The 14,496-nt window shown below is 36.6% G+C and overlaps 1 protein-coding gene across 1 annotated transcript in view; it reads left to right on the top strand.

Moving 5' to 3' along the window:
* LOC150096673 (twitchin-like) overlaps positions 1–14,496 on the top strand; it is a 2,440,784-nt gene that overhangs the window by 2,194,545 nt on the left and 231,743 nt on the right. Inside the window, exon 121 of the mRNA XM_090408679.1 lies at positions 13,922–14,094. Within this exon, the coding sequence (XP_090264805.1) occupies positions 13,922–14,094 (173 nt within the window). The remainder of the gene's footprint in view (positions 1–13,921; positions 14,095–14,496) is intronic.

The following is a 14,496-nucleotide window of genomic DNA, read 5'->3' as shown; positions in this document are numbered from 1 at the left end:
ATTTATTTCCTCAAATACCTCTTGCTCACTCACAATTAAGTCATCCTCTCCTATGTCCTCTACACTAAAGTTCTTCATGATTCTACCCTGATCAGGATGAAATACCCTTATAAATTAATCACTGAATACATCAACAATCTTCTGCAGCAGTTACCATTCTGCCACTTTTCATCCTTTAACTTCATCTTACCGTGATCATTCTTCCTTCTACTTGCCACATATATAAAAAATCTCTTTAGGGTTTTTCTTTGCCTGATTTGCCAATTTCTGCTCATACTCTACTTTTGTTTTCCGTACTAACTGAGTCACTCTCCTGGTTTGTTTTTTATACTCTTCATGTGACTGATTATTACCATTATTCATCTTGTACTTCCTCCAAAGCACCTTCTTTTTCTAGATTTCATGTTTAAGCTCCACATTCATCCATTTTACACCTACCTTATTTAACCTTTTGGCCTTTGGAATACAGTTGTACATTGATGCTGTTATGTATTTCTTTGTCAGTTCCCATGCAGCATTTATTTACTTACCACTCAACTCCTCGTTCCATGTTATAGCTCCATTCTGTCTCCTAAGCTTGTCATAATCACCAGCCTTATAATTCCACATATATATCCTTTCCTCACAAGTCTACAAATGGCTAGCCATAACGCAGGTCATTACTTCATGATCACTTTTGCCAACTAGAGGAAAATGTGAAACCCCTCTAACAATTATATTCTATGATGAAATGAAGAGATCCAGAACTCTTGATCCCCACATGCCCTTCTTTATATACTGCCTGAGATAGTTATCTCTCAAGAACTCGAGCAATTCATTTTCCTTATTCCCAAATGCTATCTCTTCATTCCAATCTATACCACCATAATTAAAATACTTACCTATAATAATTACCCTTCCTTTGTTCACTAATCCAATTGTTTATACACTTCTTCATCACCACATTCCCAGGCCTATAGCAACATACAACTAAATACGTCTTCCTCTCAACCTCCACTTTACACCACATGATCATTATCCCTGTTTCTCCCCTTTCGTATCTGTCTTATGTGGACTTAATTCCCCTGCTGTCATCACCAGCACTCTCCCCCTTCTACCCCTTTCTATCCTAGCAAAAAAATACTGTACCCCTTCATTTCTATTCCCGTTATGATATCATCTTCATTCAACCATGTTTTACTTATTCCAATGATTTTGGGGCGAATAAACTCAATCACTAAAACCATTTCATCCCCTTCATTCCTGATACTTCTGGCATTTGTAAATAAACACATCAGTTAATTTTTAGGTCTATAGCCACTCATACCCAAGCCATGTGTTGGTTGTGATTTCCCCACTACACCTGCCCAGTCACCTTTATCACCATTTATCACATACATCTGCTTAGTCTCAACTTCTCCACCCACATTGCAATATACTCCATCTTCATACACACATTCACTGCCAATTTCAACATTCACTCTCTCTATGCCATGACTCCCTGTCCACCCAAGCTCCCCTTGTTTCCCCTGTTCCTCTTGTATTCCTGTTCTCTCTTCCTCTCTCACACTACTACTGTTTCCACTGCCAAACACTTCTGTCTCTTCAGTACTATTCTCTTGATTTTTCCTTTCATCTCTTTCTTCTGATCTCTGGCATGCATCACAAACTGTACTTTCACACACTATACTTCCATCCAGCATCACTTTTTCCAGCACACTCACTCCAAAGCCATTTAAATGCGGTCTGTCATGCCTGTATAATTTCATTCTACCCTCAAACACGTTCCATACATCCACAAACTCCACTCCCTTCTCCTCACACAACTCCACTAGCATAGCATTTATTATTTTGGCTCTCCATCACAACTGATCATTGTCATATCTAGGTAATACACCAACAACCTTTCCTACTACATGTTATCTTTCACTCTTCTCAATAGACTCCTGATATTCATCCTTATATCCTTCTTATGTCCACTCAGATCATTCGTCCCTACAATCACAACTAACTCTCTTGCTCATTTCATCCTCTTGTCCAATGCCTTAATTATTATTAAGCACTCATTCTCCCACCCGGATAGCAGACTTTATGGACTCTGTCAGTAACTAACCCTCCAATTATGGAATCTCCATATACTGCTATCCTGGAATCACTTGTCCAGTGATTCCAGGATAGCAGTATATGGAGGATATGTGGAGTGATGTTAGATGTCTAGTGAAAGCTAATGAAAGTGTGCAAGAGAACAGAATGAAAGAAAAAAGAGTAAAATAAATATCCTGGAATCACTGGACAAGTGATTCCAGGATAGCAGTATATGGAGATTCCATAATTGGAGGGTTAGTTATTTTACTCTTTTTTCTTTCATTCTGTTCTCTTGCACACTTTCATTAGCTTTCACTAGACATCTAACATCACTCCACATATCCTTCATTTCATTTTTCATTTCCAATAACTGTTTCATTAAGTCTTGCATTTCAACAATTTCACTCTCTATCTGGCTACCTCTCATTTGGCCACACTATTTCCTTTTCCCTCATTCATCCTCTCTTTCACTCCCTGATCACTAACTTTTGCTTGTACATCTTTGCATTCTTTTACTCCTTTAGTTTTTCCAAATTTCATTTCATTTCCATTTTTTATAACTTTTTCCATAACTTTCACTTCTACATCTTTACGTTCTTTTACTCTCTCAGTTTCTCTTGCTTTCATTTCATTTCCATTTTTGGAACCTTTTCCATAACTTTTGCTTCTAGATCTTTGCATTCTTTTACTCCTTCAGTTTTTCCACTTTGTTATACTATAAATTAAAGATACCAAGAAATTATATACTTGGTTTAATACTTCATCCAAGTGTAAGCAAACAAAGTTTGCACCTGAAGTATTTTCAGCACTGGGGCAACTCATATATAGAAGCTAATGACTTCACATCACTTGCCTTTGTATCCCATAATGCTCATCAGTGGGAGCCAGACCCAGAGGTGATATTAAGGTTGAAGTGAGACCTCAATAAAGGTCAAAACTGGTCTGGGTATTGATCCTTCTCATAATGCATAGCATTTTACATGTCCACAAGGATATGTGCTTTGCATTATGGGATACTAAGACAAGTGATGTGAACTCATTAACTACAATATACGAGTTGTCCTGTCCTTAAAATACTTCAGGTGCAGACATTGTTTGCTTACAATTGGATAAAAGATTAAAACAAGTAATATAATTTCTTGGTATCTTTAATTTATAGTATATAACCACATGGAAAAACTTCCAACAACTAATCCAGAGTATTTTAATATTAAGGTGTGACACCTTTTAGCTACTCGTATATGAAATTATGACATCTGCGTTACTTCACCCTTAGTATCACCTTTGGGTCTGGCTCCCACTGATGAGACTTCAATAAAGGTCAAAACTGGTCTGGGTAGTAATCCCCTCCCATAATGCATTGCATTATACATGTCCATAAGGATATGTACTTTGCATTATGGGATACTAAGGCAAGTGATGTGAAGTCATTAGCTTCTATATATGAGTTGCCCCAGTCCTGAAAATACTTCAGGTGCAAACTTTGCTTAGACTTGGATAATGGATTAAACCAAGCATATAATATATAATTTCTTGGTATCTTTAATTTATAGTATAATCAAGTGGAAAAACTTCCAACAGATTTTCTAATGGCCTCTTCATTTTTCTTAATCATTCTCACAATAGCTTCGTTCAATCCAAAATATTTCCCTAAGGATAGTGAACCTTCTTCAGCTGCTAAACAATCTAAAATTTGCATCTTAGTTTCTAAAGAAATAGCTTTTCTTTTCTTCTTCTGTCTAACTGAGTTATCTGGCATCATGATTAATGGGGTAATGTTACGAAAATATCTGAAAATAATCGATAATTAATTTTACTAATTTGATAATACATGTACCAAACTTCAAAATTTAATACATACCTGTATACCTCTATTGCATGAAAACACACAAGATATGTAAACATTTCAAATCATAGACAAGAAACGGTTGTTTGGCAAACAGCTTAACTCCTTCCAAGCAGCTTTATATAGGCAGGCCTCCCTTAACTTCAAGGAATCAGCATAGCACCATTCTGCTTCCAGGAACCAACAGCAAGTAAATACAACAGATCATCTGTTGTCTTTGGGGGAATCTTAATTAAAAAACTGATTTTTTTATTGTAACCACAATTATCTATATTCTGTGGATAACTCTGTTATTTAAAACATTTGAGGAGGTTCCCCAAAATTAATCACCTTCTTTGAACTCAGTTCTGTTAAAAAGGGAATTTCCATTATAATTATTATTTCCTAGTGACATATGTACTGTTCTAGGAAATGATATTTATAATGGAAATTTCCTTTTTAACAGAACTGAATTCAAACAGAAAATTTAAAAATAAGTGCCATTTGAAGTGTGTTAAATCAAAATATACTGTGTGAAAAAAAAGCTGTGTAAGTAGAGAATTAGCTGTATATTATAAAAAATGTCTATTTTTGGAAAACTGCTGAATTAACATGTAAACATGACTATCCATTGCATATTAATAAAAACATCATCATAACAAAAAATTTTATTCTAAAACATAACTCTATCTAAGGAATAAGATTCATTAATTCAGTGATTTTCAGCCTTTTCCATAATACGGCACACCTAGACTAATTATTAAAATTCTGCGGCACACTAAAAATATATTCTTTTAATTTTTTTTGATGATCTGGCAAAAAATAGGCACAATTTTGATTGATTTACATGCACAAGAAGAGGGGAAGATCAGACACTAATAAATAAATGCACAAATTACGACATTATTTCTTTCAATTAATTTGTTTTCATAAATCTCACGGCACACCGGATGAAAATTGCTGCATTAATTCAATAAACAGAACTACACCTTCAAGCAAGAGAGGTGAAGGAATTCCCTATAAGAGAAATATCAATTCTTTTGAATCAGATCTTCAATCATCTTCATAGTTACCTAGGAATCGGAGTCACTCGATTAATTTTGGAGGGAGATAGTCAGAAAACTCCTTGCTTTTCTCATGCTTTTCTCACCTGGCAAGCATTGCTACTGCAAAGACACATCGTCCCTAGTTGGAGGAAATGTCAACTTAACATGTAGGTGGTAGATGACTTTCATCACCAGGTGATATACTGCCACCTTTTATCCAATATGATAAAACTCATTCCATCTTCTCTGACAAAAGTGCCTAACTTTACACTAATAATACATGTTAATTAATAGCCCATGTTAATACATGGGCTACCAAATGGTTGTCAATGCACAACATTCAGAAGATGTTGTACAGCCATTGTGGATCTTCTGCAACTTTTGTCAAAGCCCATGTTGCAAATTCCTCCCTCTTAGTAGTATCACTTGTAACAGCTGGTGAAGAGATCGTAGCTTGTATGGGTACAAGTTTAACACACCACGAAGGATGTGGAATACAGATGTTTTCGCTATGGCTGTGATTCTTGCAGTTTCCCCATGCACTGCTTACACCACTTGTTGATTGTGCCTCTAGGGCATTAATTTTTGATACCACAACACTGGTACAGGCTTCAGATAACACTGGTCTGCCGGTGCGAGGGCGATCTGACAAATTTCCAGTTTCCTCGAAACATCGTATTAGAGACTGTAGTCTGGAAGGAGTGATAGGACTTCAACCTTTCTTCATTCTTTTCTGCATTCAAAATTTTAGTAAAGCTTCTGCTACTGATTCCCCACTTACATAAAACAACTTCACTAGCAATGCCTAATCCACCAATGTAAGCATCACAACAACAAATTTTTCTTTTCACAAAAATAATTCTGTTCACCCCAATGACTGAGAATTCACACACATTCATTATGAGCTGCCAGCAGTACACCCGTTGTTTTATAGAACTCTCATTTGCATGCATTTGCAAATGAGGCATGTGGTACAGTGCCCTCTATTGGTGAAAATTTGAACCTTTTTTTCCTCCCCATCAAAAAAAAAAAAAAAAAAAAAAAAAAAAAACCCTCTTTGCAATTCACCTGCATCAAACTGCACTCTAATATACCAAATTTTCTGATTTTTATGAATTATTGAAATATTTTAGGACTTATGGAGAGGAAACTGACTCCCCTCTGTGTGGGCAGTATGTTTGCGAGTCTGTCACCTCTCTACATGCCCAACTTTCTTTTTATCTCTCTCCCTCCCTAAACACAATGAACCACAACCAAAAGAAATGTGTTTTTATTGTGGATCTCAAAAATTCTCCCACACAAAATAATAAAAAAAAAAAATCCAACAGAAATCCAACCAAACAACCCACCAACACTATTTTTTTACCAAAAAAAAAAAAAGGTTTCCACGTTTTTTTCTCCCCACCAAAAAAAAAAAATCCAACATGCATGGCTTAAACAGCAATATAAATGATGTGCACCACCACCTACAGTCATCTAAACCAGACCTACTATTCCTTTCAGAACACCAACACAACCTCAACACCACTGTACACCTCAACTGCCCAAGCTACACATTACACAGCTCTTTCTACCACAAGGGTGGCACTTGTGAGAACTGACATACCATGTCAGAGACTGCAAATCCTTGAATTCCCACTTTTTGATTTTTCTACCAACTCACAACCTGCCCCTTTCACATGTTCCTTCCGATGACAGCAATTTTTTTTTATAGTATGCTAGTGCCATGTGTGGACAAGAGGAACAGAAAAAAGGAGTCTGTTCATATACTCCCTTTAGGAATGGAGTGTACTGTCATCAGCTTTGCTAATGACAGTACACTCCATTCTTCCTTTTCATTCAACAAACCTGTTAGTGCTCAAGTATTAGAATCCTCAAGATCTACCATGACCAGAGACCTTATCTCAGATCTACTTGCTATATCCCAGAGGGGCAAGAACAACCTTGTAAACTTCAATGCCAAAATTTCAATTCTGTCTGATCTCTTGCAAGAAAGAGCTCACATCCCTCCCCTTCAGTAATACTGCAGATATCCAAACACAATGCGATTTCTCTTCTTGGACTGACATGCAACTGCAGTCTTTCCTGGCACAACCATATTTCAACTATAGCTTCTGCAGCCACCAAAAAACTTGGTGTACTTTTTCGCACAATACACTATTTCACACTTTCATGGCTGCTAATGCTATACAAATCCCAAATCTTCTCGCTGAGGAATATTGCTCCCATATTTGGGGTGGTGGTGCACAAAAATCCTCTTGAATATTGCTTGATTCTATTTAGAAGAGGGCACTCTGATTATTGATACCACTCTCACAGATCCACTTTGATCCCTCTCTCATAGAGTCAGTTTCTGCCTTTTGCCTCTTCTACAGATACTTTCATGTATAGTGCTCTGCTCAATTGGTCACTTTTATTCCTCCACTCTCCTCCAAAATCATTAAAACAAGAGCCACTCCTAACCAACACCCTTTTACTGTCCATCTTAAAACTCACTGAGCCAACTTCACTGCTTCCTCTTTTCTTCCATCTACTTCTGTCCTTTGGAACAGTCTCCCCCACTCTGCGTTCCTCAAAAATTACAACCCTCAGCTGTTCAAGCAAAATGTGAACAGACTCCTCCTTTCTTCTCTTCCTCTAGCCCATATGCGGCACTAGTGTGATATAGGTCTTGTGGCCTTTCATGTGTGGACTAGGTATTTAAAAAAAAAAAAAATGTCATAATGAGCTTACAAGAAGAGTAAAAAAATTTTGCATGTCTGATGTGAAGAAGACAGATTCTTGACATTCTTCTGAAGGTATGAAGTAGTGAGCCATGCTTTTCTTAAAGAAATAATCCATTTTAGCTTGTTTTAGTTTTTACATCTCATTTGAGATAAATATATTTGGCTATGAGAATCAATTCCTAAACAAGGCCTATATTGCTCTTCTGGTGTGAGGGTCATAATGAAGACAATAATGACTTTCATTTGTTTATGTTGAGGAAATAGGAAGGAGGGTCAGGATGGACAGGGAGATACTATGTGAGAAATGTAGTAGATGATTTCAGGAGTGTTTGTGATGGTGCAAGAAAGGATTAAGATGCTTGAGAATGTGGAGGTAACATTTATGTCAGGGAGTTATGTTGAGGATAGAAGAGAAATGGAGTGGGTCAGAGCAGACAGGGAGACACTATGTGAGAAGTGTAGTAGGTGATGGTTTCAGGTGTGGATGTGTGAGTGTGCAAGAAAGGATTAAGATAGTCAAGGATGGTGGGATAACATTTAGGTCTGAGGAGAGGTGTAATATCAGTGATGACAGAGAGGTATGGCCACAAGACTAGTATGGAGCAGTCATATCTGAGAAGTGGGATCAGCAGGACTTCTTATAGAATGAGAAATGAGCTAGTATGTATGTTTAGGAATACAAGAAATATTTTAAATAAGAGAAATCAAATAGTATCATTGATAGAGTTCATTTGCCCAAAAGTTATTGGAAAAAGTGATATGTGGTTGAAAGAGAATGACATTTTGACCAGAATAGCGATGGCATGATATGTAGTTTTTCATGAAGACAGACAGGACAGAAAAGAAAGAGGAAAGCTACTGATGACAGCAGAGGAGTTATGTCCATCTAAGATGGAGATGCAAGTAGCAAATAGTAACAGTCATTTTGAATAGGTATTGTATGAATTGGAGTTGGACAGGATGATTTGTTTAGTAGGGTAGGCCTGGTAATGTGAAGGATGAGAAGGAAATGAATAGGGAAACTGGTCTGGCTAATAAGAAAAGGGTGATCATTATGGACTGAAATGAAGTATGAAACTAAGCAGAATGAATTTCTTGAGTTTTTGAGAGAGAATTATCTTAAGCAGTATGTAATAAAGACTACACAAGGATCGTGGGGCTTGGAAATTATCTCATCAGAGGATGTTATTGTAAATAAAGGGTCAAATCTTCCTTCAGTTGGTGAAAGCTACCATGAAGTGAACACTTGGGTGGTGGCTGGCCATATCATGCTTACTTATCATAACTTCTCTGAGAAAGATTATATGTGGAACAATAAGTTGGGTAATTATGACAAACCTCAGGAGATGGCTTGCACTTTTATCATGGAATGGAGAATTAAATGGGAAGGAAATCATTGCCACTTAGTCTCTACTCAGTAATGATTTGACAAAATCAATGTTTGAGTCTATTCCAAAGATCAGGAGATTAAATATGGTAGGGATAAAATAGATGACTGAAGAGATGTGAAGTATACAACCTGGAAGAAAAAGACATTGTGGAGGCAGCACAAGATGAGCAGCAATAATGGGTTATGAGAATTACAAACATCAAGCAAGGAAGATGACTTGCTTGATAAGGGATAGCTAAAGTGCAATATGAGTAGCAGTTGGCAAATGAAACCAAAAGAAATCCTAGATTTTTTCAATATGCTGCCAGTAGAAGAAAGAATGATTATGGAAGGATGATGTTGATAATGGTAACCACTGAGGAGAACATAATAGAAATGTTAAATGAATAATACATTAAGGTATTCCATACTTGTGAATGTAACATAATGCAGAAATTTAGAACAATGGGGAAACAGGGAAGGGGGAGTCACTGATAGTGAGTGAACAGGAGGTACATGAGGAAGTAAGCAAACATAATGCAATAAGATCTGGAAGAAAGGCTAAATCAGCTAAATGAAGCCTCCAGAGTAATTGGATTAAAAATAAATAGAGAAAACACAAAAATAATAATGAATAAATACATAAACCATAGAACTGTCAAAGTTAAAAACCATGAAATAGAACAAGTTACTTCATATGTATATTTGGGCCAATTGTTATCCTTTGAGGATTGCCAAAGAAAAGAGATTGAACAAAGAATTCACCTTGGATGGATGGCTTATTGGAAAATGAGAGATATATTCAGAAGTGACATCCCTATGAGTCTAAAAAGGAATGCTTTCGACCAGTGCATACTTCCTGTCCTAACATACGGAGGAGAAACATGGACTTTAACAGAAGCTCTAAACAAAAAGCTGAGAACAACACAACATCGAATGGAGAGAAGTATGCTAAAAATAACATTAAGAGATAGGAAGACAGATACCTGGATAAGATCTCAAACAGGTGTCATGGATATTGTAAAATATATTAAACAGGCTAAGTGGAGATGGGCTGGCCATATTGCCAGATGCAGTGATGGGAGATGGACTAGAAAAACAACAGAGTGAAGACCAATGGATGGAGCAAGACAAAAAGGAATACCAAGAAGAGGATGGAGGGATGAACTGAAACAAATTGCAGGAGTGAGATGGATGGGAGAGGCAGAAAACAGAGTGGTCTGGAAAACCATTGGGGAGACCTTCGTCCAGCAGTGGACAGAACCAAAAGGTTGAAGAAGAAGAATGTCAATAAGGCCATAGGACTTGATGGCATATCACCATGTGTCCTGAGGGAATATTTTAGAGTTAACAACTTTAACTTACCTTTTTAACATGAATCTTAGATGGCCCAAGTTTCAAAGGAGTGGAAACAGTGCAAAATTGTTCTGCATCATAAAGGAGAGTAATAAGACTAAGACTTTGAATTGTTGGCCAATCTGCATGTCTAGAGTTGTAGTCAAAGTGGAAAGAGGCTAACAAGAACGAGGATTCAGAACTGGGTTGACAGCAGCAGAATTCTCTTTGATGGACAACATGGATTTGCTATAGGAAGATCACGTTTTAGTAATCTGCTTACTTATAACAAGATAGCAAATGCACTGGACAAGGAACAGATGTATATGGTTATATATTTAGATTTCACAAAGGCCTTCAACATATTTTCATACGACAGTATGGTCAACTGAAACAAATGGGATTGGATAGTAGATTGAATTGGAGATTTGCTATGTAATAGATATCAGTAAATTGTGTATGGGGGAGCAATATCCCAGAAGTGGGAAGTCATTAGTGGTGTTTCCCAGAGATCTGTTTTGGGGTATTGCTGTTTAATTTGTATGTAAATATATTGGGATGGATTGAATGGTATGGTGATATAAAATTGTTTGCAGATGATGTCAAGTTGGGGAGAGTTATGAGGAGCAGAACAGATGTTGTAGCCTGGCAAGAGGACTTTTGAATAGACTGTGTGTGTGTGTGTGTGTGTGTGTGTGTGTGTGTGTGTGTGTGTGTGTGTGTGTGTGTGTGATAGAGAGAGAGGGAGGGAGAGAGAGAATGCCAGTTCAACATAGCATTGTATAAGGTTTTAAAATTTGGGAAGCCAAGATGAGATGTGGGAGGTGAAAGATCTGGAGGTTGGAGGTAATAGTGGATAGGGCATTGAAATTTCAGAGAGATTTTGCTAAAATTATGAGAATAGTATAGCAGATTATGGCAATGATGTGAAGAATAGCGACATGTAGAAATAAGAAAGTTATAGTTCCATTGTAGAAGACTTTGTTCAGACCACATATGGATTGCTGTGCACAGATTTAGTTGCCTAGTTTTCAAAAGGATAATGAGTTGTTAGAGAGTATTCAGAGATGATTAACTGTAGAATTAAGCCACTATATCATTTTGGGTCTCTGGAACATTGAATATGAGGACAGATTAAGAGTCATTAGTGAGAGAATGCAAATTGCAGAGCCTGGTAGATAGGATGAGATGAGAGGATGTGATTGAGACATATAATGCGGTGAAGTGTAATTACCAGATTAATATGGATGAGATTTTTCATAGAATGGCCAGAGACAGGGGGGGAGGGAAACGAGAAGCCATCCCTGATAGCTGTATAAGGAGGGCTTAAGCAAGAGGGTGAGGAGTAGGTTTTTTGAGTGGAGAGTGGTTGGCAATTGGAATGGAATGCCTATGTCTGAAAGTGTGGTGAGTACAGTGACAGTGAATGCATTTAAGTTAAGGTATTATGAGCTGTGTGTGTGTGACCTCCTGCAATGAGTCTCTTGACTCCATGGAGGTCCGATGATGATAATAATAATAATGATTTCTTCTTTAATCTTCAGAATGAGACAGAACAAGTTACATCTTCCAATATCAACTCAAGGCAAAGATTTTCTTCCATGCTGAGCCACTATATCAGTTTCTTTTTGTTGTTGTTTGATGGATTTGAACCCTTCAAAATTAGGCACAATGTAGAGCCACAAATTTTTCCTTGCACTGACAATGATTTCTGGTTTGCATTCTCCCAAGATTTGCCAATGTCCACTATAGCATATCTGATGTTATAACTCTTCCAGAAATCTTTTAATACTGGTTTCTCCATTAGTTGGCCACAGAACATTGTTAAAACGCGGATTTATTTCATCTTAATGTTTGATATGCTGATCCAAAATGTTCATTTTTATGAATCAGGGAAATGCTCAACATCTAACGTATGAACTCGTGCATTATTGACAAATAGAAAAGCCTTCCTCTTTGAAGAGACTATTCTACTGTATGCATGCTCTTTTTGCATCATTTTACAGAAAAGACTAGTTCTGTTGAAGCTGAACACTTGAAAAGGTGATTAGTCTTGGACAAGTTCTTCATAATCTTCCACAAAGCTACAGTTAAAAGATGTAGCTTTATATGCAGATGCTCTACTTCATGCAGTTCCTCCCAACTTTGTTTGCATCATCTACAAACAACTCCATGTACTCAATTAGGACTTTCTCAATACCATTAACATGCAAGTTAAATGGCAATGGCCCAAAATAGACCTTTGTGCAGGGCTGGTCCGAGAGTGCCTGATGCTCCTAGGCAAAGAAAATTTAGGCACCCCTATACATTGTCTCTCTATATATATTTTGTCATACTCACACATGCACACGTATACCTACACATGTGGATATTTATAAAAATAATATCATTATGAACAAGTACGATGCTCATTTGTTCCATGTGATCAATATCAAACGTACAGTCAATAATTATGGAAAATATTTTGCGGCAACAACAGATTCTAAAATTTTCTTTTTTATCGCATTGGCAAAGATGTTTATTATTTCATTTTTAATATCTTTTCCAAGATAATGCACATATGTATCTTTATCTTTTATTCTTCGAAGATGTTCATTCATTATTGGATCAAACATTTCAGTTTTCTTATTATTAATCAAGGTTTTACTAATTTTAACCGAAGGTTGTAATTTTTCCCTGAACTATGTAGCAAAATCTGGTGCCCCGAAATCTTAGCGCCCGTAGGCGATTGCCTAGGTTCGCCTAATGATAAAACCGGCATTGCCTTTGTGACATACACACACAAATGCTGATACCAATCAGACTGCCAAGATACGATCCAGCATGATACTGTCCAACTCCATCCTTTCCTTCATGGTTACATGGTTTCCTATCCATTACAATTTAATTACCAGCTTGGCAATCTATCCAAAGAGTTTGAAAACCTAAATATAACACTTGATATGTATTTGTCATCATGTTAATAAGTAAGTATATTGCTAAAACACAATCTTCCTTTAGCAAACCCATGCTGTCTTCTAAAGAGAAAGCTGTTATTGTCAACTCAGTTCTGAATCTTAGTCCTCATTGCATTGAAATAATTTAACCAAAACTCAAGACTGGGATTGAACTATGATTCTAAGACTAAATCTTAACACCCCCTTGTGAAGAGGAACAATTTTGCCTCCTTTACACTCCTTTGGGACTGGGCCAAGTATAAGACTCATGTTAATCATTTATGTCAAAGCTGTTGTTAGCTCCCTGGAGCATTTCCTCAAAACATGATGATATATCAAAAAATTATTCCAGAGAAGATCTTACTCTTTGAAAATGAAAAGCCAAAACACGTTCAAGTGACTGGCACTAGACTATAGTACTGTCAGCTGTGATCAATTTGAAATCTAATCCCAAGATGGATCCTTGTCATCATTGATGACCTACTGAATCAAATATATTTCTGAGATGTACATACCTTGACACTCTGCCAATGGTAATTAAAATAAAAATAAAAATAAAAATAAAAAAGGATGGACATAGTTTGATTACTTTTTGAGTACCTGTTATTTTTGTTTTTCAGGTTCCGTGACAGCTCAGAATTACGTCAGAGTGTCAAACATATGAAACGATACCAAGACAATGATTATTACTTCACCATTAATCGTTGCAGAACTGACGATCGCGGTGAATATATAATTCGTGCTGAAAACCATTATGGCATTAGAGAAGAACCTGTATTTGTTAATGTTCATCGTAAGTATTGTTATTATTATTTTTTTTTAATGTTAAAAAAATATCAGTACCATGTGTGGGAGTAAGAATTTGATTTACTCAAAACACATATTTACTCATATTTATTTACTTTTATTTTATTTATTTACTCAAGATTTATTCAAAAGTACATATGTCACAGCATAAATACTAATTTACTAATAAATAACATTATCAAATATATCATCTTATCATAAAACATCATCAGTAGGAGATGAAAAACAATAATAGAAATATTATTCTTATTATTCATAACACCTCCAAGGAGTCCGAAGACTCATCGTGGGAGAACACCCACTATACAACTCTCCGTCTCCACCACTACCAAACTTCTACTACGAATCAACTACATCATTGCCATCTACCGCCCACCACCACCACAAG

This window comes from Typopeltis vanoorti, chromosome 18, assembly GCF_054136105.1.
Source record: "Typopeltis vanoorti isolate ZY-2024b chromosome 18, IOZ_Tvanoo_1.0, whole genome shotgun sequence".
NCBI lineage: Eukaryota > Metazoa > Arthropoda > Arachnida > Uropygi > Thelyphonidae > Typopeltis > Typopeltis vanoorti.
Note: the sequence above shows the minus strand (reverse complement) of the source record. Positions and strands in the feature narration are given on the sequence as shown.